Genomic DNA, 27,711 nt, shown 5'->3' on the forward strand with positions numbered 1-27,711 from the left:
TTTTATCTGGGTATGATTATGACATTGTCTATAAAAAGTCTGCCAGACAATGCAAGTGCTGATTTCTTCAGTAGATTCTCTGTTCTGACCAGAGATGAAGAGGACCCTGACCAGATGAGCACTATGTGTTTGCTACAGCTGTCAGTAGCTTACCTGTAACAGCTGTGGAAATTGCTGACTTTACTAAGAAAGACAAGGTGCTTGTTTAAGCGTACGAGTACACATCCTCAGGTTGGCCAAATCATTGTCCTGATCCCGAGATAAAACCTTATTGGTATCGTAGGGAAGATCTTTCCTAGAAGATGGCTGTCTGTTGTGAGGCAGGCGTGTGGTCATTCTTCTCAAACTACAAGGGCATCTGTTAGATGAATTGCATGAATGCCATCCAGGCATGTGTTGTATGAAGGCACTTGCCAAAATATTTGTCTGGTGGCCTGGTCTGGACCAGGACATAGAAGACAGAGTCAGATTTTCTGAAGACTGTGTCAATACACAAAGCACTCCTAAGTCAGTTCCTCTGCTGTTCTGGCTTTGGGCTACTGAACCATGGCAAAGGATCCATGTAGACTTTGCTGAAGTAAAGGGTCAACAATTTCTGGTCATTGTTGATAGTCATTCAAATCGTTGGAAGTTTTCCCCATGGCTACTACTACTGCAACTGCTACCATCAACGTCCTTAGAGCCGTATTTGCTCGATACGGATTACCACATGAAGTGGATAGTGACAATTGTCCTCAGATTGTGACTGAAGAGTAACAGACATTTATGAAAATGAACAGGATAAAACTCACCCAAGGTCCCCCCTACCACCCTGCCAGCAATGGTTTAGCGGAGAGACATGTGCAGACATTCAAGGTATGTACATGTATAAAGCTTATGGCAACACAAGGTCAGTGTAACATAAAGTGGCTGATATTCTATTCCGAAACAGGAATACTCCACACTCCACTACAGGTAAGACTCCAGCAGAGTTGTTTCTGAAAAGAGAGCCCCGGCCATTTCTTTCCCTGGTCAAACCAAGTTTAAAAAGTCGTGTAGAAAGCAGGCAAGCAGCATCTAAACTGTACAAAGATGGTGCTCATCCAAAGTTGCGAACCTTTGATCTACATCAGCCAGTCAGGGTTAAAAATGTCAGAGGGGGGGAAGGAGAAGTGGATACAGGGTACAATTGTCGCCATAAAGGGCCCTGAGACTTACCTCGTTAGAGTGCCAGGTAATAACCGTAGATTTGTGCATGCAATCATTTAATACCTGATGATGCAAGAGGACAGAATGCTAAAAGGGAAAACATTGAAAGAGAAATTGTAGAATGCAATCCCACCCCTTTGTCGCAAGAGATTCCAGTGATGCTGCAAGCGAAAACATCCAGTCAATTTGGCCAGGTTCCTAACGTAGGTACAGAATTGGCTGAAGTCCCTACCACAGTGGTACAGATAAATTCTGATCCTGACACAAGGAAAGTTCCTGTATCAAATCCTCATTTTGTGGGTACCCCTGTAAAGGTTACTCGTTCTGGACGAGTGAGTAAACCCCTGAGAGACTGAACTTGTAGCTCTTTAAGTTTATTTGTATCTAGTTGTGTTTAAGGTTAGTTATCAATTGTTGTAATAGGAAGGAGGAGTGTTGTATCTCATGACGTAATGTGACGTACTAGGGAATTTTGGGTAAATAAAAAGATGGCTGCTTTAGATTAACATGTGGTGTACTTTGTTCTTGTTATTGACCTCAAGAATACAAAAATAATAAATTGCAATATCTTCGTACATAAAAACATTATTATTGAATGTGGCAATTCCCAAGCACATTATTTTCATTGTTTACAAAGCTTAGTTCGCCGATCAACAAACTATGAATCATAAGCACTCTTGTATTATTACACATTTTCAAGATAATAATAATCCTTTGTTTGCGTTTCCTTTTGGAGACTCGCTCTGAAAATTTTAAACGCAAATTTTAACCCAATGGTCCAAGAATCAAACGATTCAGATAATTTAAGCCTTACCAAGTTGCGAACTTAAGATTGTGGGCGATAACAGCACTGTTGACTGTAGGTAATAATAATCATATAGTTGTTATGTAGAAAGGATGTTTTGAAATAAAGCTCAGGGTAGTTTTATTTAGTCAATTTCGACGATTCCCATACAAATCAACAAATCAAAAATCGTCTTGCCTTACTCATGCAACTGCAGAGAGAGAATTATTTCGCATAACACATAAGTTCCTAACATGTGCCACAAATTTACGCTTCGGTTACTCTCGCGCTACGCGAATAGCATCGCGCACGGCAGGAATCGCATAGCGCAGGAAACGCGACGTGAGGTGGTAACTTACTTTTGAGCGACACTGTATTAAACACTATGAAGAGGAAACCATGAACATTTTTTTAAAAAAAGATCTATCTGACAGTTTTTTAGTTATCAAAATAAATGAAAATCTATGTTTTTGCCATTTACGAAAAACCCGTCTGCCAGATTTAACTATTTATTTACATACATGATTGTTTCATGCTAAAGAAATCCTGAAATTTTAAGGAGGGGTCGAACAGATAGTTTTTGAGAAAAAGGCCTTTGAAATGTCTAGTTTCCATTCCCCCCTCCAGGAGATTGGTCACTACATTTAGCATTTTCTCCTGATTTGCATTTATTTGTTAGGTAAAATTACATTTTACATCATTTGCAGTGACTAACACTTTGGAAGAGACATCCTTTTGCTTTGATTTCACAGATTTCAAAATCATGATCTGTAGTATACATGTATTTTGGCCACCTTCAACGTTAAAAATCGAAGTAACAAACAAATACCTGTAACAATTAGCCAATATCAAAAACACCACAATACTCTTTGTTTGTCCCTCCAAAATTTTGCATAAGCATTGTCTCCACTTTCTCTTGGGACCATTACAGTAGCACAGTAACAACTTGGCGACATGTGTGCGACAGAACGGGACTCGTGTTTCCACGGCTGAAATTTTCAAAACACTAAGGGGCAGATGGATTTCTAAATTTGCACTTGAGGCCGGACACATTTTCTCTCAAAAAGGTCTTCTTTCAAAAGTGGAAAATAATGCTTGACACATACACAAGACCGTGTGATCGTTGTTTTCTGGTATCCATCAAAATCCAAAACATGCATTTTTCAGGTAAAAATATTTGGCAACCACAATTTGCCATCTGGCCACCGAAAATCATTTATATATAAGCCAGTTGGCACCCATATAAAAAATTTAATTTCTGACCCTGAATACCCCGTACATACAGAATACACCTACCTTTAAGTGAAAGGAAGCTTTACAAGGAACTTCCTCTTCCCCACTTAGAGAATGGTTGAGATAGTTATCAGAATCCCACACGTTCTTTATACCGTCTTGCCCATGTTCCTGCACAAATGCAATAATATCAAGACCCAAAATTTTGAAAATTTAAATTGGAAACACAGGGGTTTTAAAAAATTTGAAGTTTGCGACTGGTTTGAGTACATGTATAGTAACTGACTGTTGACATAATTTGTCAAAATAAATTTAACTCTTAAGGCAGGTTGAAATGTAGGGAAAAAGTTGCTGCCTTCTCTAAGTGAAGTATCAGACACTTTTCAACGACTTCCAGTACTTATTAAAACCACTGCCTCAAAGAGATTTCAAAATATAGACCTCTCAACCACTGTACTAGATAGGATACAATGTATTACAATTTATTATAATTTATTATAATTGGGTTATTCCAGAAAAAGTCCACACCCTCCCGACGTATGGGGTCGTTTTTTAACCCCCCCTCTCACCTGGATTTCCTGAAGCCCAAGAGCCCCCCCTCCTGTCTGGATTTCCAAGACAAAAGACCCCCCCTCCTGCCTTGATTTGCGGGAAAAATATTAGGATTAAATTTAATTTATTTTTAATAGAAAATACGCACAATCACGTATAGAAGATGTCCTTTTTTAATTTCTAAAGCTTTGGCTAAATTATATAAAAATTCTGTTGTGTGGAACTAAGAAAAGAAAGGAGCAAAAATGCTAAAACGCGAACAAGTGTTTATACATTCATAGCTCATAAAAATCAATTGCCCTTGTTCTTTCTTTGCGCTAAATATGGTCCAAAAGTAAATACAATTAGTAGAGAACATGACAAAAGAGTTCAATAGTCATTCCTTTTGGAGACATAACGTCAGTCTCGTCCACTTAAGATCGAAAACTTTTAAATCAAACATGATCAAAATCCTTTGAAAAACGAGTCTAAACTTGTTTATCGTTCAAATTCTTTTATATCTTAAAGACTGGATAATTTGAGTCACATATCCTACCTTCAAGAGCCTGTAGTTCTAATCTGCAGTGGAGGAAAGTTCAAACTCGTGTCGTGAAGAACTTTCTCAGTCCGACATTATAAGTTTCAAAAAGTCTTTAGGCTTTGGTTAGTAAATCGGAAAGACAAAATGTGTACTATAAAGAACCTATCCAGGACAAAAGCACTTGAAACAGCTCCCATTCACGAAAACGAAATTTTAACATATATTTTCAACTTTCAACGAATTATTTTAAAACCGGCTTCAGATGGCTTTCAGATTTCGACAGATTCGTCCAGTGCATGGGTTCTTCACCAGGCTCTTGCGGATTGGGACGCCTATTTGTTTTGCTTTCTCAAACTTGACTTTCTAAATACAAAATGCGAATACAAAGTGCGAGAAGGTGTGAAAGTAAATCAATATTGTTTACTTTCTTTACTTGTATCATTACACGAAACAACGGTGGCACGCTGGGTCTGGGTACGAGTATAGTAAAAATGTGTCAGGCGTTTCAAACTCTTCGTTGCAATATTGTTGCGACAGCTCTTTCTTTAGTATCTTGTTCGCATTTTATGCTATAAAAAGACCTGCGAAGGAACTTAGATTATCATTTATGTCAGGTGAGAAATATGTGAACAAAATATTTCTACTATTTTCAGGGCCTGAGAGCGCCAAACTGTCACCGAACTAAACGTTCAAATTGCGTGAACTATCGGTTCAGATGACCCCTGCAGAAGACTTTTTCGAGTTCAATCCCCCCTCCCGCCTGGATTTCCAGGGTCCTTGACTCCCCCTCCCACGAGAATTTCCAGAATCCCATCCGTCGGGGGGGTGTGGATTTTTTCTGGAACAACCCATTTATTGCAATGTGTTATAATTTTCTTGATTTACTTATTTATTTATTCATTTATTTATTTATTACCAACCACTGTATGTCCTATATCCTCAAATTGTAGATTCAATGTACAGTAGGATTTTTTTACCTTGAGATAATCATACCACTCGGCACACTCTGCAACTACTAGCCGCCATTTTATTTGGATTTTACCTTTTGTACCATTGCACGTCCCTACAAAAGAACCAGATAATTATTAAGTACATGTAATAAATAATAACAATGATAAATACAATTATTAATAATAAAGATAGTAACTGGCCATGATTAAATTGTAGTCAAATTGGGATTGAAGTACATGTAAGAAGGAAAAGGCTTCACAAGATTTAGTTGTAAACATTTACAATGTACCTGCAACAGACAGACAGTAGGCTGTACATACATGTACAGTACATCAATGATTTCAAAGCACATCATGTACCACAGCCAGATGTTTATAAATGCTGTGCTTCAAATTTTTTCTTTGTTTAATGGGGACATAGTTTTTCAGTGAGTGATTAAAGTTGTTTTTCAAACCAGTTCAATTTTGATTTTTCCTTGTCTAACATTCATTATCATAATCTCAAATAAAGGACAATCAAAATTGAACTGCTTTGAAAAATTTTGATTAACCAGGAAAAAGATTAAACCACAACATTTACAACTACATTTTTTGGAAGATGATCATGATGAAGAATGAAAACCAGGCAACCAAGAAAAAAACCCTCAACCCGGGGTTCAGTTGACATCAGAGACGTGGGGGAGGGGATTGATAACAAATACCCAAGCCTGACCCTCTTTAACTGGAACTTAATTTCAGTTAACTGACTGTAGACGTTCACATTGTGCTTCTCTTGACAGTGTTTTCACACTATTACAGATGTTACTATTTTACTTTTAAAGCACTAGTCTTACAATGAAAGGTCAGTTGAACATGCAAAATATTACAGGATTAAAGTGCCTTTGAAGTGAAAAATAATCAATGCATATTTGAAAGGGTTTTCAAAATAACGAAGGATGGCCTTTTCTGTATCTTTTTTCTTTTCAGAGATATTTGATTTTTTGTGTTATGCAAATGAGCAAATTGATAACATCATCAGCAGTTCCACTGGAAGATGGATCACAAAATCAAAAATATCTCTGAAAATATAACAGTAATATTCTTCGAACTTAGCATAGAGTAATCAGTGTTCGACACTTGCCTTTTTACTAATTTGCCCTTTGGGCAACCAGTTTTGATTTTTTGGTTGCCCATAGTTTTTTTCAGTTGTCCACCTTCTAAAGACCTGTTGCCCATTAAAAGGCAAAGGAAGCTTGTAAAAATGTCAATTTTGTGTAACGTGTGTAAAATGAGTTTGACAGACCAACGCAACTCCTGCTGTGTGTCCATTGTGTTCTAGTCGCCTTCACAGTTTTGCTTTGACAAGCATATCTACATGTATAAGTGCTTTTCCTTTTCTGTAAGAGATCAAGGGAGATTCCTTGAATATCTCTTTGAGCTTAGGCTGGTTTGAATTAAAATGCATTTATCCAATGTTCTTTAAGCCTTTCAAAGCTGGTTGAAATTGCGTGACAACAGGTACAATTTTCTTGTGCGCTTGTTCGATATCAAAGTATCGTAGCAAATTTGGCCGTGCGAAAACTGGGTTCCATTGTAACAAACGTTCTTTTCGAAGATGTTCCTCCTTCCAATTTGTTTTGAGGTTTGTACCAATAGTTAATTTATATCTTTCAACAGAAAAATAAGTGACAGCAAAGAGATGTAATGTTGTCATTTTTTAATCGTGTTTGTGGTGACTACGTTACATTACTAGTCACTTTCTCCATTGCCAATCAAATCGTTTCACAAAATATTAGTCGAACAAAAATTCTGATTGCCCGATCGGGCAAGTCTTAGAGTTGCTTTACTCGCCCAAGGATATATTTCACTTGCCCCGGGCAATCGGGCAAGCGTTAATGTCGAGCTCTGGTAATAACCCTACAAAAAGGTGAAAGACGGTGCAGAGTATGATGTAAACATGACCACACTTTTGGCTCCAGTCCCTTTTGGTTGTAAACAAAGTATCTCAATTTACTCTCAAATCAGGCAAGACCGACAGTCCTGCTCAAAGCACACAAAGAGCAGGTCTCCTAATCAACTAATTGAGTGTGAATGTTGTTTGGTTACAACAAAAAGTGGGAACACCAGTTCCGCACAAACTTGATCTGGAAGCACAACTGTTGTCTTGGCAACTACACAATGGGTGTCATTTTTTGCACTGATTGATGTTCATTACTGATGCCAAGTTTGAAGAGAACTACTTTACTATTTCTGAGGATATTCTATATTTTGCAATTTGATTTCCTTTGGAATCACCAATGACATCATCAGTTTTTACACCAAAACTGTACAATCTCCTAAACGATAGATATTTCAAAAATGACATCACCATGTTTCTTCTCTTCAAAATGTCTTCCAAATAAACAGTGCAGAGCTAATCAATCTTTTCGATACTTGATAGAAATCAAACAATCGATCGTAACTGACACTAATCAATCAACTAATAGCGGAAATCGATAGAAATCTAATGCTTGCATCCTTGTGATTTTCAATTTTGATAGATTTTGATCGATTTTTGTAATTATGTATCGATTTTATCGATTTCTTCCAAAACTATCGAAAAGAAAAATGGAATTTATTCACTTTTATTGAGTGTTTAGTTTTTGAATTAGAATGAACCTCAATTTACTTAATAAAGGGCTTTAACTAATAAAAAGCAGTCCAAATTTAACATTTCTTTAACATTTAGCATTTCCTTAACACTTTGTTAAAGACTGACAGATTCTTCTTGATGGACATCAATGTTCTTGTTGAAAAAATGTTTCATTTTTAATGCTTTAACTGAAAATATACGTTGACTTAACGTCCTTCAATTCAGTTGTTTAGCCATTACACCATTCTGATCCACAAATTCCCCATTTTTGGAGAATTGAACACACACAGTATTTGTTGTTACAGTTTTTGCGGTAGTGGTTTCTTAATCTAACGATTACAAGCCGTCATGGGAGCATGACACCATGCAAGAGCTCGAAATTCCCTTCCAAAATTTTGGAACAGGCGACAGTTTGTCAACTTGGTTTCTCAGCTTTCTTTCACTTTCAGTTTATGTAGTGACTCCTGATATTATTACTACGATTCTTGAATACAACTGAATACAAATGTGCCAAAACATTTTCCTTTGCTTTGTTAGATGTGATTGAAATAGTCAATCCTTGTTTAAGCCATTTCAGCACCAAAGGGCTGCTGGGCCGAAATGTTGCCTTAAATAGCTAAATTTACAGCTGCTTATATCAGTGTAGCAACCATTAGAGAAAAAAGTACATGTAACATTGTCTTTAATCATAATTATTCAAAGTCGATTCAAAGGTATAATTAAGTTCAAGGGTAAGTTTCATGAGAGCAGATTAAAAATGTGGATTACGTTTTTTATTTTCCATGGCTTAACTACAGAATACAGCACACTTATTTCCATATCATTGAATAACAAAAGCTCCCATTGTTGTGTGTCTTGTTCTACAAAAGCTTCTAACTAATTTGCATGTGATGGTTCTGTGAGGCCCTGTATTCGGCAGTTGCTCCTGCCCTGAAATAAGCTTTAGTTATTTTTTATTTCATAGGCACTTTAAACATGTACACTGAACAACGAAATGTCCTAGTAGGCGATTTAAAGCATTCTTTGGAAGAGGTTATAGTTACATACTGGACGCAGTTTATTACCTTACTTAAATGCTAAACATCTAGCTTGCCGAGCCTGTGTGTAGTTTCTGGTCAAAAACTATTTACATGTCATTCATTATCTCTGTCCTACACACACAGTGTATAGAAAGGTAGAGCTTTGTTCTTAGGTGGAGAACAAAATCAGAAAAATTACCCCTACGAAACATAATTAGCTTAAGACTAAGATTTCAATTTTACCAACGTCAGCCTTTTTAATTTGCACAAACCTTTAACAGCGACAGTGTATCCCTTGTTCATAGTCTTTGGAAAATATCCATATTCATTGTCCTGGGCATAAAAGGGAATCCTTTCATTTAAACACCCCGATGAAGAGAAAACATGAATGCGAAAAAGAGGTACATGCACAGTGGACTCCGAATTTAAGAATCATGTCTTCGTCTTTGAGTTGCATCTTTTTAGGGAAAAAAAGGGAAATATATTGAATCTGAAAAATAACCACTTACCTTATCAAACTTAAGATCCTTTTTACCGGGTTCAGGGAGGCATGTGACGGAAAGAAGAGAAAACATTACAAACAAAACACAAAAATGCACCTCAGCCGTCGCCATTTTGGATCGAAGGAGGACCACGCAGGCGCATTTGAAGATGATGACGTGCCAGGTACTCGAGGATCCTGGGAACTTGAAAATGACTTGTAGGGGTGGAGTAAAATGATAGCTTTGGCCGACTAAATCGCTGTTATGGACCGGTTCATGCCCTTCTTTGATCCAGTGACAAAGACTTATTGAGCTTTAAAGTTTGAGGCACTTTTATAAGGAGGTGAGATTTTAAATAAAGGTGGAATTAGGAAACTATAATTGTAAGTAAAACTTTGTTTAATACTGTTTAGAACAACTTAAGATCAGGCCGTTGTTTACACCGGTTTTTTTAGGTTTATGTGACAGTGGTCGAAATAACAGCTTTTTTCAGTTCATATCCTTGAAGAAAAGGGGCTCTATGTGATTAAAAGTAGTCACAGTTTTTTTTGATCATGTCTTTGTTGGCACAAAAGAGGTGTTTTCAAGAAATGAATCAACATACATCAGCTGTTTAACGGGACATGAATTTTGTCAAACCATGGAAGGCTAAGCAGATCAGCTTTAATTTAAGGGTGATAATACTGCATATTTTCATTTTATTTCTCACTGTACAACTGATGATGGATGATGTGTCATCCAAAACATGTATTGTCTTCATTAAAAATGAACTTCAAAAACATCGTGTGGTTCATCAAAGCAATATCCAACTTCGTGCTGCTACGAAGGCTTGGTAAATAATGATAATAATAATAATAATAATAACAACAACAACAATATGGTGATGATCACGTTGATGATGATGATGATGATGATGATGTCATCATGAGGAGGTGGACACCAAGGACAATAACTGTGATTTGCACAATATGATGATAATGATGATATCTGATTATTCAGATGTTGATGATAATGGGAAACATTGCAGTAAATCAATTTTTATGCCAATGAATTGAGTTGCAGCTAGAAATAAATTTTCTCAAACTCAATGTATTATTAATAAAAGCATGCTACACTTGCATGCTTCTTATTTTCTAAATATGTGACTTTACATTTTTATTATAAACCTGCAGAACTTGACATGTTTATGTGCCAGAAGACGAGCGAGTGGCAAGCTTTTGGGGTTTTTCATCTAAAATGTCCATATTTGGTATCAAGACGAGGAAGGTGGGCTTGTTGTGTGTCATTTAATTTTATGTAAAAAAGGATTAAAGTTTTAGCTTCTTTTTTATTAGAAACAAACTCAACCCAAATGGAAAATCAGCAACCTATATATTTATAGAGAATATTATTTTGTACCTTTGATTTTTCAGAGTTCTTCTTCAAAATACTATAATAATATAAACAACTGAGACCTACCAACTTCAATATAAATTATTATGGAGCAGTTTTACACCGTGACAACAACGAGTCAATGCTGTACAGTGCTACAAGCACATTGTATTATCAAAAGTGAATGGTACACAAGCCTAACTCTCCACGGCACTTCGAGCGAAACCTCCGGTCAGCATCATGCCATGATGGAAAGAACGTACTGTAGGGAGCAAAAATAGCTCAAGCCTCTTTATCTCCCCAGTACTACGAGCCAACTTCGCCGGCACATGCTGGATCAGACAAAGAGAGCGTAAAATGGCATAGCATGAAAAAAAACGGAAGCTTGGGGAAGTCACTGCAAGACTTAACCGAAGCGTGTGCCAAGGTGTGAACTGCGCACCAGTGGCTCAGTTGGTTGAGCACCGGACTGCCATGCGGGAGGTTGTGAGTTCAACTCCGGCCGGACTAAGGGTCACCTCGCAGCTTTTACAAGGTCTCACCTGATTGGAGACCACCCTTGAGGTTTAACAAAAGAACAAATAACAGAAACAATGGACCCTAGGCCTAAAACAAGAGGGCTCCAACTCAATCCTCTAGGGTCCATTGTTTCTGTTATTTGTTCTTTTGTTAAACCTCAAGGGTGGTCTCCAATCAGGTGAGACCTTGTAGGAGCTGCGAGTCTACCGCAGACTAACAGTCAGGGTCTTTAGATAACTGAGGAGAAAGTGCTGCCTTTGTAATTACATCCGCAAATGGTTACACTTTCAAATCTTCTCGGATAAGGATGATAAGCCGGAGGTCCTGTCTCACAAATAACTTCCATATTAGTTAGTTCCCTGTGGGACGTTAAAGAACCCACACACTATTCAAGAAGAGTAGGGGATGAAGTTCCTGGTGTTGTGGCTGTCCTCTATGTGTATATGGGTGGGTGGGTATAGCAGGTCCACATCAGCTGAATAGCTGCCAAAACTTCAACCTGCTTTAACAAATAAATTACAAACAATTACAAACGAACAAACAAACAACCCAATTTTATTAAACTTGACGACAAGAAAACCTTCGAAGGGAGGGAGGGAGGGTGGGAATAACATTTGAAAACAGCAAAGGTACTCCTTACAGTAAACTTAAGAGCTCACAGAGTGATACTTTGGACTTCACTGGTCAGGAGCTCTTTGTACTGAGACTAAATAAAATGTCTAGGGCTAAACCAATGGAGACTAAGGTACCATCTGATACAAACAACTTGTGTAGTGCTCGATGCGACATGAATGACGATAGTTGTTCCTTTTCGTATTCGCCAATCCAGACAAAGGATACAACTGTGAGCAGACAGTATTAGAAAACAAGGACAAAGGATCTCAGTTCGAATTGTTAGAATATAGGAGAACATTCATTTCTCATTTGTGTTGCGTAAGGTTTACGAAATAATGTGACAAACAAAGGATGACTCTAACAAATCACGCTCCATTAACTATGTTTTACAACGCTGATGTAAAACTTTAAATAATTTTTAACAGCTGCCAAATTATTGATATCAGCTTTTTATAACATTTGAAATAATTATTTAGTATTTGAAAGGTTGCGGGTTTGTGTGATCTCTCTTGAAAATATTTACAGATATCATTGCATGACAAAGAATATTAAGAATTTAACCATTGTAACCATGTCTACGGTAAATTTATATAGGATGTACATACACTGTACATTGTAAGGCTTTGGGACAGTTCTTATCATAATCTATGATTGTCTTGTTTGCCTTTCATGTAATTCAGCACATCAAGAAAGCAAACTTTTTACGAGGTTCTTGATGTACCACAAACAGCAACACCAGGAGAAATACGGTCTGCGTTTATTGAAAAATCCAAACAGGTGAACAGATGCTTTTTTTTTGTTTGCGGCAGTCTAAATGAATGAAATGATGATCTGCAGTAGAACAATTTTGAGAGTTTGACCATCAATAACCAACTACAGCTTTATAAAAAAAATATAATTATTATAGTTGCTTAGAAAGTCAAATGCCTACAGTATGAAACTATTCCAGGGGCTGTTGATATAATATTTTTTCACTCATTAAAATTTGTGTAATGTCGTAAACAGCTGGAATGTAACATCATTAGTTATCATATACCCATCAATTCTGTTTTCCCAGCAATGTTTTTTTTAAATGGATAATCATCAAATTCACGTTAGAAAGGTCATTACAGTTGCTGTAGCTAAGCAACTTACACAGGTGTGAACTAGCCACATGTAACTGCAATTATCCTCCTATCTTTCATTTCATGTTCATTCCACATTTCTCCAATACATGAATAATTTATAAGGCAAAAACAAAAGAAATCACTACCGTGAAGGAAGTTTGGGTATGTGGTATTAATACAATGTAAGCATAAATTTCGCTAGCTTTGATCCCAAACATCTCTTAAAATACTGATTCCTTTAAGAAGCAATGTCAAGCACTCAAACGAGTGTTTCATCAGATCTCCAAACACCTCAAAATCTGTTTAAAAACTCAGCCTTCAGCCTCATTTTTCAACTCACTCTTGGGTGTTTGGATATCTGATGAAACACTCCTTCCCAGGAACTTTCCCAGCAAGGTGTTTCTGGACAATTTTCTCTTAGCATGAAGTTCACAGGTGATGTCAGGGTGTGCTGATTTTTCATGTTGAGTTGAGATAAGAAGAGAACAAAAAGTAATATCTCCACAAACCCTGTTTGCAAGCATGGGGTTCATTATAGGGCAGGGCACCGGGAAAATATTGACCGGCTTTGCACACTCTTTTGCCATGACTTTGGCCGGCTGTTTTCATCTTTTCTGCTTGCTTTGTTGTATCAGAAGAATACCCAGCTGCCAAATGCTGATGACCTTTGATCTGAGCAAAATCCTAATGAAACCCTTGTGACAGTTGCTTACTGTAAGTTAATGTATCTAGGAATCTGAGTATGTCTGCCATCATTATTGACAGGAATGTCTATTTAATACTCTTCAGTCACATCCAGATATGAATCCACACAAACCAGAACTGCATGATGCATTTGTCCAGGTAAACTATAATATTAACACAATTTTTTTATTCTAGTTACTTCCATGCCACGTATAGAGTGAACTGAAATAATCATTCATTGAGCTTCTTAGTGGTGAAATTGGTGACATTATTTTCACAGATCAATGAGGCATATAATGTATTAAGCAATGCTGGAACTCGGAAAGAATACGATCTTATGCTTGGAAAAGCCAGTAATTTGTCATCATCTAGGGGAAACCCTTTTGGTTCTGTGCCAAATCACAGGTACAGTACAGTCATGTAACTGTATGTGAATTCATAACATGATTTAAAAAGTGACTTTATTGGACAACTTATCAATTAGGTACAGGGTACATGAATGCAAAGGAAATCAGTGTGCTGACGGTAATCTGTAACAAGAATCAAGATATGGTGCCTACATGTAACTTGTCTAATTTGATTATTTTCACAGCAGGAAACAGTCCTATAGTTATTACTATGAGAAAGCCACGAGCAGGTCAAACTACAGGTAATTATTTAATTACTGTTAGTCCATGTTTTGCGATGTGTGCATTAATTACCACATGTTGATGTCTAATTGTGAAGAAGGATGTCAGAATTTTCAACAGATTGCAAAGTAAAGAATAAGATCCTCTAGATGTTGCTTTAGTATGTCTAGGCTAAACAATGACCTGTAACAAGTGACCTGTGGAATGTAACCTGTGCTTTAAACCTGCCATTTTTGGGATGGACAGAAAGAGGGCCCTTTGTGATCTTGTACCTGGTGCTTTAGTGCCAGGCTCAATCAAATTTAGTGGATTTACCCTTTTAATACTTAGTTGTTATGTGTTATCAACAGACAATCAAGACCTTATGGCTTTTCTCCACAAGTAGTGAATGCTGCTCAGAAACAAAAGCACAATAGAATTGTAATGATTGGCATTTTAGTCTTCATGGTTGTTGGTTCTTCACTCAGCTACTTGATTGTGAGGTTTGTCGATTAAGTATTAACTTTTTCCCTTATTACAAGGGAACTCCACTCTGACTTAAGAATGACTTTGAACCAGTGAAAATAATTTTTACAAGAAACTTTTTTTTTAATGTATCAGAAAAAAGTTACTTCAAAATTGCTTACACTGTGTCCATGATTGTGCAGTGTGTAATCAGACATCTGACTAATAAGAGTAGGGTATCTGTATGTTACCTTATTATTCAAAATGGCAGTGCCCAGTAAATTTAAAACTTCTTTCTAATCTTTATGAGTTTGGAAAGTAACAAAAATAAATTTGCGCTCTGTTGTAAAAACAGCTTTGAAGTCACATTGTTATTGGCTTTGCTGCTCAAATTGTTCTAACATTACTATTATTTTTCATTGTGTTACAAAATACAAGTAAAATTAAATTGTAAAACAGCTTCAGATTAAGTGCTTTATCATTCGCATAGGTCAAGGCATAAAGTGTATAAAACGCAGGCTGAAGAATCAAGCAGACGAGCACATCAGCTGTATGTTGAAGCAAAAGAAAGAGGAAGGTTAGTGTTAAGTTACTGTATTAATATTATTGCTTAGGAAATTTGAACTATTCTATCAGTGTTTAAATGATAAAATTAATGGGTACCATAGTTTATTAATTGATTAATTAATTAAAGTCAAGAGAATGGGCCATGAAGGTTTGCGAAACTAACATTGGTAACGTTATGCTTTGCTTGTGAAAGGGAAATATTAATTTTGTTGTTTGTAATATCATGTTTAAATCTTTGTACTTGTACATTGGTTTTTGCTCTTGCGAAAGGCAAACAATGCTTATTATTGTTAACTTTTTTCTCAGTAACATGACTTTTATAAGTGTATTATTGAGAGTACAACATAAGTGAAAAGAGGTAGGAGATATATCAGGACTTAAAAAGGAAAATAAATTAAAATATTACTAGGCTCTGGGCTACTACGTGGTGTAAGCCTCGCACAAAATGAGAGCACACGAAACGTCCCGAGAGCTGTCTGAACCCTTTGACATCCAAACCGTCCTAAACTGGCCTAAATTAACTGTCTAACGCCAGATGATTTTACTCGTCAATGGGTTAATCACTAGGCTCGATTACCAGCCGCTGTTTCGGGAAATGAGCCAGCGCTCACTCCCGAAATCTCGGCTGGACGCGTGAGGTGAGCTATTGTTAATCTCCGCCAATCAGAAACTCGCCTGCACAAATCTGTCTGACATAAATTTATATATTTTGGCTGCGAAGGTATTCTTTGACCCGGCCTGTTCGAGGTTTACGGTGCCTTTAAGGTAGGAAACATCCAAGATTGCGACAACGAAAAGTGTTCGAGAAGCTGGAGAATGGGAACTGTGTCGTTTTCTACGGCCTGAGTTCGAAAACTTCACTGATTTTTCAGTTGGCGCCAAGGTCAAAATACGGCTTTCAAATCCATTTCTATTGCAATTTTCTCCTCATACTTCGCTAATGTAAGAACAAGTAAAATTCCTCAAGATCAATTGAAAGTACTGCTGAGTTTATTGGTGGCAAAACGAGGGGGCCGATGAGGTCGACCGAGAGCTGAAGCCGCCGAAGACTTTTTTGATGATTCGCCGGTTGAATTCAAACTCACATTGATCATTCTGATCATTTAACCACAAACTCAAGCTCGTATCATCTGGAAACTTCGCACAGACGTTTTAAGCATTGTTATGTAATTTCTGTTTTCTTAAAATCAGTGTTTTTGGGATGTCTAATGCTATTTCCCCGCAACTATAGACTTCGCATAAATTATATTTTGAAATTACGTCACAGACACAATCTATCGCTCACGCGTCCAGCCGTCTCTTCTCGGGGAGGATACCCGAACTCGAGTGAGCAGCGGAAATCGAGCCTAGTTTATCACTCACTGAAAAATTATGCCCCCATTAAAGTGCCACTATGATCAAATTTTTACCTCTTGATTTTTTAGGCGTATCACAAAGAATTCTATGAAAGAATGAAAATACTGTTTACCGTTTGCAAATACCTGCGTTAGTTCCGGAGATAGTTAAGTTTGAAAAAGGTGTAAAATATGCAAATGAGATGACTGATGATGTCATACACTCAACCCAATATTACATCAAGTATATAAATAGAGCTATCTTCGCCAATTTGCAGTGCAGACCATTGAAACTTGGTAGGCTAATAGTTCTACAGAAAACACACCTATGGCTATAAAACATTGTGTTCCCATGGCAACTCACTCTTTTCCAGTCTTCACCCTCTTGATTTCAATGAAAAATGTTAAAGCAAGGCCACAAACTCAAGCTAACATATTTATATGTTTGTTGGGTCATGTATATATGAGGCACCATTTGCAAATATGAAAATGGAACTCCAAGGGTGGCCAGAAATGCCTTTAATATTGGAGAGGTCTGGAACTCAGTATGTTGCCCTGGTAACAAAACTGTTAAGCTCAAATTGTGAAGCACATTTAGTAGAATCTTACTGCAAAGAATCAAACATTTCTGATGCAAATTGGCTGAGATGTCCTTTTTCATCATATTTGATAAAAATTTGGTTGGGTGTATGACGTCACCACTTGGCTAATTTGCATATTTTAAAAACTTGAATATCTCTGGAAGAAAAAGATATATTTGAAAATAGTAAAGAGAATTTTTCTTCTCATGCAAGCTACTTAGTTATATCTTAAAATGGCTTTGATAGAAAAGATGCGATTTTCGTCATAGTGTCACATTAACCCTTTGACGTCCAACCCGGCCAGACTTAGTATTTTACCCTGTCTAACGCCAGACGATTTTACTTGTCAGTGGGGAACCCCCGGGAGTCAACGGGTTAAAACTTTTGTTTAGGCCTAATAAGAATACAGAAAGTATCCTAAACATGCACAAAAGCTAACCGTAGGCCTAAACAAAAGTTTTAAGACAGCTCTCGGGACGTTTTTTGCAAGGCTTACACCAGGTAGTAGCCAGCCTCTGGAACATGGGACATACACCTGTATTTAGAAAGTGCCTGTACTATGTGGTGATAACGGCTCTGGGAAGTAATACAAGGAAGTTGGATAAGTATGTAGGAAAACTGGACATTAAGGGCAATACCACACTTCTGCAGAAGACTACAATGTTGGGAACTTGTAGCATTTGAGTATTAAATGAGAGTGATCCCAATAGACTCATTGTCATTAGTTGAGTAATTAAAGGGGCAATTTCTTTTCAGGGCGAATGGTTTTAAACGTCAACTTGAACTTCTTATATCCCAACACAATGGACTTGATAAAGTAACCGCTTCAAAAATACTCAGAGAGTTCGATGAAAAAAGGAAGTAAAGCGAATATGTGTGGTAGGCAGAGAACAAACTTGGATTTTATCTGATGTGGTAAAGTGAAAATCGGTCAATAAAAGCAGATTTATTGAAAATGGGACGCAGGTTCAGAATTAAAGAAATTTTTTGTTATCTTTTTAGTCTTGTCATCTTTGTTTCAAGAACTACTGCAATTGGTTTTTATGTGGCATTTGGGAAAAAGAGGCCCATCTTATCACTTTCTGAAATTGTAATATATTGTTAAAATTTTGTACCGCTCTAGAACTCCATTTCCAATCGTGAATGCAATATGAATTTGCCAAACATTTCAAGGGATTTTTGCACTTGATAATTTCCTTATGATCTTGTGGACAGCTGAGCACATCTAACAAATGTCACCAAAATAAAGAATCACAAGCTTGTTGTATTCCTGATGTTTGTATCTATTTATTGATGATAATAATAATATTACTAGTAGTAATCAAAGATTAGGAGTGCGTTCTCCGCCTGTGATAATAGTTGTCTGTTGCTGAAATCATTACTGTGAACGGCGGAGGTGTTACAGACATATAACATACTGACAAAGTCCACTATTGTTCTGTGGATTTTGATTTCCTTGCTTTATTTAATGCGATTCGATATGACCTTTGATGACACATTGCGTGACGGCTCCAGTTTCGGTAAACTAGCAAATTCATGTTATTAAACGTCACATTTTCACTTTTACTGGTAATGTTTCAGCATGAAGGCTGATTTCTAAAAAGAATACTTGTGTTACATCTAGTACTCCGGGTATTCTGAGCTGGAAGCACAAATATCAGCTAACATCTGTAACCTTTGCTCTCGCGTTTCCGGCCCGTTTATCCGTGGTTTATGTTAACAAACTCCCGGAAAAACTCCGTGCGACTGGCAATAATTATTATTTACGCTGATGAATAAAATAAGTCAGCATTTACATTGCTCTTCCTTAGTTCTGGCTTACTCTTATAGGTTTTGGCTTCAGAGTACTCTTCCATCGATTCAATTTCGACCTTCGCTGAGTACAGACTAAACAATTTGTGGCCACTGGAAGTCAACAAATGTAATCAAAATATAGCCAATGAAATATGGCTGTTCCCACGCGTACGGTTAACATACCAAAGCCAAGGCGATTCGTTGCAGCTGGAGCATCTCGCAAAAACCGACTCGAAATCCTAACTCGAAAATCCAACTCGAAATCCTAACTCGGGAGTTAATTTGTCTCATAATAAAGCTGAACTACTGTAATAAGACGCACGTATTTAATTTCGTAAACAATTTGCGTGACGCTACGGACACAGACTCGCCGGCGCGTGCTTTATAAAAATAAAAACTATTCCTTCCAGAAAAATCATATAAATATTATCGGCGCATCTTACAAACTTCGAATGAAGATTTTTTAACGGAGAGCACTTTACCGTTTGAATCAGCGAATTAAGCACGGTAGAACCGAAGATATATTTTTTTTTTCGTGTATGCCGTGACATTGCACAATGCTCTCTCGCCGGCAAGGGCTTTAGAAAAGCAAACTTTTCCCTCGCCATTCCACATCGCTGTAATCAAAATTCAAGGTGTAAAAATAAGAAATATTTTAGCTTGTATTTTAAAAATAATTTGTGTTAGCAATATTCATCATATTATAGGCTTGTTAGGTCCCTGGGTGTTTTTCGAAAATCGCTAAAGTACATCTACCATGAAAACTCAAAACACGTCGTCTTTCTCTGGTTATACAGAAAAATCCAGCGTATCGAGGCGTATTAATTAATCCTTTATACCACAAAGGTAATAAGCCGTTGGAGCAAGAAAGTTCGGTCTTATTCTCAGATCAAGTGGGCGGTTGAAAAAGGCAAACAAAAAATCAGCTATGATCCTAAAATAGATTGGCGACGCGCTCATTCACAGGCGGTGAGCGGTGAAAGGAAAATGAAATGGAACGTCATCGCGGAATGTCATTACTTTTACTTGTAATTTATAAATGCAACCGACGAAGGGTTTAAATAAAGCTTGAACCTTCCAACACGTCCGACAAACAGCGAAGCACGAGGCAGAATGATAAAGCTTGAACCTTCCAACACATCCAACAAACAACGAAGTACGAGGCAAAATGTTTTGCGCAACGAAATTGTGACGTCATTCAAAATGGCGCCGAAAAGTTGAACCATGGAACGAAAAAACACGGGTCAGCTTTCGCTTGTGTGCACAGGGCACCTACACGATAACAGGCAACCCAGAAGATTAGGAAGCGTTCTGTCGAACGCAATTATTATTATTAATATTACAGTAAGTAAGCCAGGTGCCTCTTTGATATAAAGTGACCCTGACCTCAAATAATTATTTTTCTTTGTGGAGATAAATCTCGTCACTCATGGCAAAGTTATTTTGCAGTTAGAATACGTTTTTTTTAAATCCTTGAATAACTTGACAACACCAGGAGTTGTTTGTCCCATGTCTGAGCTAGTGAAAGGCATGGGTCTTTAATTCCCTGAGATCACAATTCACCGACTGCTTTGAAATCTTCCAGAATATGAATACAAAGGTGATTGATGGGTCATTACATGGGCAGACCCATGTCCATCTCTAGCTTGCTGTGGGACAATAATATTTTGTCATGTTTATGCAACTTGTATAGCCCATTAGAAGTAAAATTTTGCAGCCTCTTGGACATAAAATGCTGTGTCAACCCATAGGCTTTAATGGAGTTGGTAACAAAGCCTTGCAGAATTTACTTTAGGACCACTTAGGACAGAACATGATATGAACCTGGCAGTTGCAAGCAGGTCCAGCTCCCCGACGACAGGACATGCTTCAAACACCTCAAATTCACTGATAATTCTGATTTCATAAGCACAAACTACAAATCATTATGTGTCTACGACATTATGTCCAGTGAGAGTGGTATAGACCACTTAATAAAAGTATGCATGTATCCTTTCGTTAGACAAAAACCTACCACTGCATAATTTAGAATTGTTAATGTCTTTTATAAAGGTTTGCTTCATACTTCATCAGGGTTTTCAGACACCTCAAAACAATAACAGCAGTTGGCAACTTCAGTGCTTGAAATTAAATAAACTCCAGGGCCCGGTTGTTGAAAAACTGATTAACGCTAATCCTGTATTTAAAATTAACCAAGGAGTTTATTTCTCTACTTCCAAATGCTGTTCAATGCTGATACTCAGCAAAATATTACATTAGGAGAACTCAATCTTGAAAAAAAAACTGGAAACAAAAGTTTACACTAATCCTGGATTTAGTAAATTGGCTTTCGAACAAGCAGGCCCAGGTTGTCCCTGTTTCAAAAGCCGGGCATATCCATGATTTTGGTTGCCCATTTGGAAACCCAAGTGCTGCTATCAAACATTGACAATAGAAAGCTGACAAGTAAGTTGGGTGGTACATTTTCTATTATTGGTTGGGTTGTCTGTTAGTTTTTCCTCAGGCAACCAGGCTTTTTATTTTACCGAAAACTTCCTTGTCTTCTCGTATGACTGGACAACTGCTTATTTCAAGCACTGACCCTTTCATATGTTTCTCAGTGTCTGCTTACCCCAAAGAAGCACTCTTGCTCATTTTTGATATACATGTATTACATATTGGCTCAGAGTAGAAGGACAGAAACTAAGGAAATTATGATATGTTGTTCAGCTCCAAGTTCTTGCACCAAAGATGAAAAAAAGTATTTCAAAATAATTGTTTCATTTTAAGGTTTTTACGTCCTGGAAAGTTATTGCATTTGTTGATAAAAGTTTGTTCAATATATTCTTGATATTATTAGTGGACTAAGGGCTTGGCTTAACTAGTTTTCAAACATTGCTGAGAGAAAATTGGTGTGGATGCTTAAGTGTCCTTCTTTGCCAAGAAAGGGAAAATTATAAAGTGAATCAAGTGTCCTATGCCATAGTTTTTTTGCTTCCCTAGATGCAAATTTTGCTTTCAAAACAAGTAGTTAATTAAAATTTTGTTTCCTTTTTTTCAATCTCAACAAAACAATGTTTTCCCCAAAATATTAATTTTGTCAGCCAGGCCTTAAGAATTTTCATGTATTGTTTCTTCTGTGATAAAAGTGAAACATACTCCATCAAGAACAGCCCCCAGTTGTTGAAAAGGTGGATAACCCTCTACACTTATCACCATCATTATAAAGTACTGAGTTACTGGAAAGTTATTATTTTATTAAGAGTATAGCATTATTCACCATTAGCACAACAGAGGTGAGAATGAATGTTCATAAATGAATTATAAATTAATTTCAACATTGTGATGAGCATCAAGAATCCATTATGGTATAAATTTTATAACTGCAATTTAAATTATCTTAACTTGTCTCTTGCATAATTATTGCAAATTTACATGTAAGTTACCACGATGCAACCCAGCTTTCATTTGATTGAAGCATTGGTTACACTCAGATAAACGCTTCATGTCTCAAAACGTACACTGATGTTAATTTTAAATCTGCTTACGCAATTCTCATATTAAGGTTAAACATACACAATTTTCCCAGGTATGGGGAAACTTATAAATGTCAATATTTTTAAACTGTTTAACTGTCCATGCAGCTTTCTACAAAAACAGTTCTCAAGGGTTAAAATATTTTTATCATAGAAGATATGTGCAAATATAGTAAGCCAAATGTTAGTTTGTTCTTGCAGTTGTGTATTTTCTGGAATGAACTTTGTTCGTTTTAAGCTGGTCAACAGTGATACCCAAGGAACTTGGCGCTGTTTGGTGATCTTGCCCATAAGTGTTGTCACAGTTTGTGACAGCCTATGGACATTGTGTTTCCCTTTTTCCTCTTAGTATCTGAGAACTGTTTTCATTGCAGCGGCATTCCTCTATTTAGTCGCAAACAGAAAGTCCATTCCATCATCGACAATCCTCTGTCTTTATCCAAGTCGCATTCATTTAAGAGCTTCTTTCCACACTTTCTTCCCCGCTTTACATTTCCAAGGTGTTTTTTCATGCGAGATGTGAGGAATTCACTTTGTACAAGTAGTTTGTCTTTGTTTTTGTCCAGACGACCGAATTTCCAGACTAGCACTTGATTATCTGTCAGAAAAGTGCCCAGAAGACGAAGATCACCAGATCTTGCACTTCTTCTCTGATTCCTTATTAAAGTTTCTGTGTACCAAAGTAACACAAATAATCAGAATGACTTGCAAGAGTACTGCATTTTTCACAAACATGTAGACTTATAATTATGTTTAAATTACTTTCAATCAACAGATTAGTATTTCATTGCAGCAGATTGATTTGTTCGAATTGTAAAAAATTACTTTTGATGGTTTTTCTTGTGGTTTTCAGTATTTGTGCAGTTTTGCGGTCTCAAAAAAACCCTACTGCCCCTCCCCCCCAATGTACAGTATGATTAAAACGTTGTCGTCAATTTTTCCAATACCTGTTTCACTGTCTTTATCAGAAGGTGAATCTTCCTCCACCTCTTTCCTAAATAACTTAAGCATGTGTTTTTTAAAGGATGTCCACAAATCTTGGGCACATTCTGCAAAATATGAATCACAGAAACACTTTATCATTATATCCATACATTTATAAGGTACATTTCTTCGAAGATACACACTGGATGTGAGATGGCACGTAGCACTGAATAATGGTTACAGCAATTTATCTTGTATCAAACAAGTGCAAACAGAGCTGAGAGTGACCCAATCAGAATGCAAGAAATGCACAGGTTTAAATTGTAATTGGGTTTCGACATTAGTGGAATGCAATTCCTAATATTCCAGGGATCCTGTGCATAGGGTAAGCTTTCGTTTTTCACCATTTGTTTGCTTTTTCAGTGCCACCTGGCGTTCCGTCATGCATTCATGAGCATCTTGCTTTTGATACATCATGTGCAAATGACGATCGCACATCTCATTGTTCATATGGAGTCAATTTCCACCAACACCCTGAGTTTTGGAAAGGGGCAATAAACGTCCTTTACATAAATTTAATGCATTGTCTCCTTGGCATCTTGGCTCCTCTACTGATTCCATCTTCCAAAGTTCTCCCAAAAAATGCACTTCATAATCAATGGTTTCTCCTAGTAAAATGTCTAAAATCAAGACTACTGAGAGTGAGTTAACTTTCCTTACCTTTCTTTGCTGTACTTGTTGAAGTTTTGTTGGACACTGCAAAAATGAAAGTATAAAAATATTATTATTACATTATGTATTATAACGAGAGTTTTAGTTGCACAAAAATTCAAGTATGTGCAGGTAATTATCAGACAATCCTTATATTAAAAATTATTGTTTATCATACAACGCAAAGTTATATTTCTTTGTATATGGTGGAAGTGCACTTAGCCATCAAGCTAGTTTACAGGTACCCCACTTTTGACAATGTGAAAGAAACAATTCAAAGTTAACAGAAACAGTATTAAGAACCCCAGCTGGCTATTTACAAAGCGTGGTAGAGTTGAATCCTGGACAACCGGAAACAAATCCTAACCAGAGGTTAGAATGGGATTTGAACCCGGAGCAGCCGCATGCAAACCCAACACCCTAACCACTCAACCACGCTGCCTTCTTTTAAATTCAGTTGACACTGTCATAGCTATCATAATCATTCTTGTTTATTGTTAAATTAGTGAAATTACATTTCCCTTCATCGCAATAATTCTTTTAAACATGACTTACTGAACTTCCAGCAATCAAGTGAGCTAGACTTTGTTGTGGTGTTGGGTATTGGTTTCCCTGTGTCCACATCGGCGCACCAACAGTAACCAATGGAGTGATGACATTGTGTAGGGGCAAAAGAACCATCACTTGCACAGCGTGGAAGATGTGGCTGATTGGATCTTGTTGATTGCTGGCTTGCTTTCAAAGCTGCCAGATACTCTCCCGTACACTTCTTTATTTCTGTGGATAACATTTTGCAAAAACATTGTTAGAGATTCAACCCTCTCAAAATGGGAACTATCAATCACACAGAGATTTTACTAATGTAGTGTGAAACAGGGCTACGGTTTGAAGTTCTTGTCACGAAAGACATGAAAGTCTTACAAATTTGTGAAATTTCATTACCAATATTATTGTCAGTTGTTAAGTTGAGCATTGGTCCACATTAGTTTCAACACTCGAACTTCCGCAAGATGGTCCAATGCGTAAAACATGTAGGTTACAGCTAGTGATGATCAATAATGTTACCGGTAAAGAGATCTGATGAATTTGTTTGTGAGTGATGCAGGTATTTTCAAAACTGTCGGCAGTTAAACATTTAAACAACTTCAAGTGTTAGTTCAGATGTTTTACCTAATCTCATAGGACAAAGAGCAGTAATCTAGGTTCAGTTGATGATAATAAACTGTGCCGCATTACAGAACAGAACGAGTGTAACAAATTCATGTTCTTTTGTCAAACACAGTGCCAAATCTTGTGCGGTTGATCCCATGGGCAGATCCAGGGGTTTTCTTAGGAGGGGGGCACACCACTAAAGAATGGCATAGCTGACTGGTGAACTTTTTTTTTGAAGAATACCAGTTGTATAAAAAAGCTGGAGGTCATCTCAGGAAGAGGGAAGGGGAGTGCACACCCCCTGCACCCTCCCCCTAGATCTCCCCTGGATCCCAAGTCAACTTTTCTGAGACTCTTCAATTTAAATCATTCTCCTTCACGAGACCAAGAATGTGTAATGGCGAGATTTATTTTTATTTTTCAATGTCAGAAAAGAAATCTCTTATTTTATTCACCAGGGTAGCATCTCTATCAGTACAAATGCGAATGTTCTCCATTTCAACATTTTAGATCCTAGCAGTATGGTGGTAAAATACTGTCACATAGACCTAGTTAGTATCCTGAGTTAGTATCCAGAGTCAACATCAAAAAATTAATCTTTTCACTGGGGTTAACTTGAAACCCCACTTTCAGTACATTCAAGAATATATGTGTATCTCAAGACTGGTGGATAATATCCTAAGAGACCACAAATAAATACTGTATGTACGCATCACACAGCACTGACAATTTCACCAGGAGGTTGTTACCTTTGACGCCAAAACACGTATACCACTCATTTAGTGATATTTTGAAGTCTTGGTCTCTGTCACAGTATGCCACAAACGTACGGCTGCATTTCTTGGGATGAATAGACTTCTTTGCACTTTTTAAGAAACCATTAAGTTCTTTGATCTCCAGCAGATAGTCAGCATTGTTGTCAAGATGTGTAAATTTCCAGAGTAGCAGATGGACCTTTCCCATGCTGTCCAGCTGTCCTGAAATTGAGACAACAATGGATGGGACAACAGCTGTTAAGTTGACAGGATGAATTTTTTTAGCTTTGCTTGCACCTGCCTACCTCTTACAAACTGAATGCCGAAGCGACACTGACAAAACTTTCCAGTGGTCGAAAGAGTTGGTAAATATGAAAAGTCAAAACACCACATGAACTGGAAAATTTCCCCTGACTTATTTAAAGCATTTTTCTGCAGTTTGACCATTATAAATTACTATTGCTTTCTGTCAAGCCAACTGTCTTTTAGTGTTTGAAATTTTCACTAAATATATCTTGTTTCCTCTCAGAACAAACAAAAAGGTGATCTCTTCTTCATTTGCAGTCCTCAAGGTGTCACGCTACAGCTGTGAATATTTAACAATTATCTTGCAAAATCACACAGAATAACGCCTGATACTTACATGTAGCCTATGAGGCTGTAGGCCGAGTGGGCTAAAATCAGGTGATATTCCACAAGATTGAGCAGGATAACTGTTTTATTATTCAACACATTGATGACAAAGCACAATTTTCTATGTTTATTGGGGAAAAAAGCTGGAAAAACTACCATTTTTCTCCTCGACACAAAATTACATTGTACATATATCGCAGGATATCTTTTGAGTAGGCACTATGAATGTTGAGAAAGCTATGACCAATTTGGACATTGTCGCAATGTGTTGTATAGACCTCTTTCATAATGGCGGCCAAATAAAATATTCTTTTGTTTCAATGCTAATAAGCCCTACTAACCTCGCTACGACGAGGAAATTTCAAAAGAATATTTGTTTTAAAACGAGGGCAGTAGGTCTAATTAACATAAATACAAAAGAATGTAAAAGTCGTCGCCATTTATGAAAGTGGTCTATAAGCATAGTCAAGTTTCAAATTTCTCTAAAGGCTATCAACTTTCCTTCACCTAACATAAAATGCCCATGGGAATATGACAAGCTTATGAAACATAATTTGTTGATTTCATGAAAAGTGCCACTGTGATCAAAAAGTCACTTCTACCAGTATTTTTTCTTTGTATTTTGAAAGTGTGTCTTTTCAACTGCCAAGTGGTGAGTAGTTATATTAAAGCTTTAATTTTAAGATAGTGACTGTTTGCTTCAAAGTTCTTTTTCTTTTATTTTACAGTCCATTGTCACTTAAGTTTAAAACTGACTGATTAGGCCACAAATAGCTGAATTGAGAAGAAAATTATGTCAAAGACTTGATGGTTGGAAATTGTACTATGCACATAGCCCTAACTCTCATGCTGAGGGCAAAATCAGCTGTTTATATTCACTCACTGCATTCTCAATCGAGTGAGATTGTTAGGATAGTAATTGCTGATTAGAAAACTTCTAATTAAAAAAATGCTTTTCTAAATCAAGGCTGTAAATTGTAAGTAAAAGTATTTGCTAAACAAAGTTAAAAGAGAATAGATTTTTCATCATAAACCTGG

General features: G+C 37.0%; 3 protein-coding genes across 7 annotated transcripts in view; 1 reads left to right on the forward strand and 2 right to left on the reverse strand.

Moving 5' to 3' along the window:
- Positions 1-3,223: 3,223 nt before the first annotated feature.
- On the reverse strand, positions 3,224-9,488 carry LOC138050196 (uncharacterized). Its single transcript, XM_068896654.1, has 4 exons — positions 9,367-9,488; positions 9,130-9,190; positions 5,255-5,340; positions 3,224-3,376 (listed from the first exon to the last, which is right to left on the reverse strand). Exons 1-4 carry the CDS (start codon positions 9,469-9,471, stop codon positions 3,224-3,226), a joined length of 405 nt encoding a protein of 134 aa, XP_068752755.1. The 5' UTR covers positions 9,472-9,488.
- Positions 9,489-9,550: 62 nt separating this feature from the next.
- LOC138049438 (dnaJ homolog subfamily C member 4-like) lies at positions 9,551-24,310 on the forward strand. 5 transcript variants are annotated; one of them, XM_068895710.1, is made up of 9 exons: positions 9,551-9,682; positions 10,512-10,605; positions 12,525-12,621; positions 13,740-13,793; positions 13,915-14,039; positions 14,230-14,283; positions 14,614-14,745; positions 15,198-15,284; positions 17,946-18,456. In XM_068895710.1, exons 2-9 carry the CDS (start codon positions 10,520-10,522, stop codon positions 18,052-18,054), a joined length of 744 nt encoding a protein of 247 aa, XP_068751811.1. In that variant the 5' UTR covers positions 9,551-9,682; positions 10,512-10,519; the 3' UTR covers positions 18,055-18,456. The 5 variants fall into 5 exon arrangements, with proteins under 5 accessions (XP_068751811.1, XP_068751806.1, XP_068751808.1 ...); XM_068895705.1 differs by lacking the exon at positions 17,946-18,456 and adding an exon at positions 23,878-24,310 and having other exon boundaries at positions 9,552-9,682; positions 14,227-14,283; positions 15,198-15,288; XM_068895707.1 differs by having other exon boundaries at positions 9,552-9,682; positions 13,716-13,793; positions 14,227-14,283.
- The window catches only part of LOC138049437 (SPARC-related modular calcium-binding protein 1-like), a 38,731-nt gene continuing 33,221 nt past the window's right edge, over positions 22,202-27,711 (reverse strand). The window contains exons 7-11 of the mRNA XM_068895704.1: positions 26,035-26,262; positions 24,689-24,910; positions 24,143-24,178; positions 23,446-23,547; positions 22,202-23,168 (exon numbers count right to left, since the gene is read on the reverse strand). Coding sequence (XP_068751805.1) covers positions 22,864-23,168; positions 23,446-23,547; positions 24,143-24,178; positions 24,689-24,910; positions 26,035-26,262 — 893 coding nt within the window. The 3' untranslated portion in view covers positions 22,202-22,863. The remainder of the gene's footprint in view (positions 23,169-23,445; positions 23,548-24,142; positions 24,179-24,688; positions 24,911-26,034; positions 26,263-27,711) is intronic.

Source organism: Montipora capricornis, chromosome 5 (genome assembly GCF_036669925.1).
Source record: "Montipora capricornis isolate CH-2021 chromosome 5, ASM3666992v2, whole genome shotgun sequence".
Classification (NCBI taxonomy): Eukaryota; Metazoa; Cnidaria; class Anthozoa; order Scleractinia; family Acroporidae; genus Montipora; species Montipora capricornis.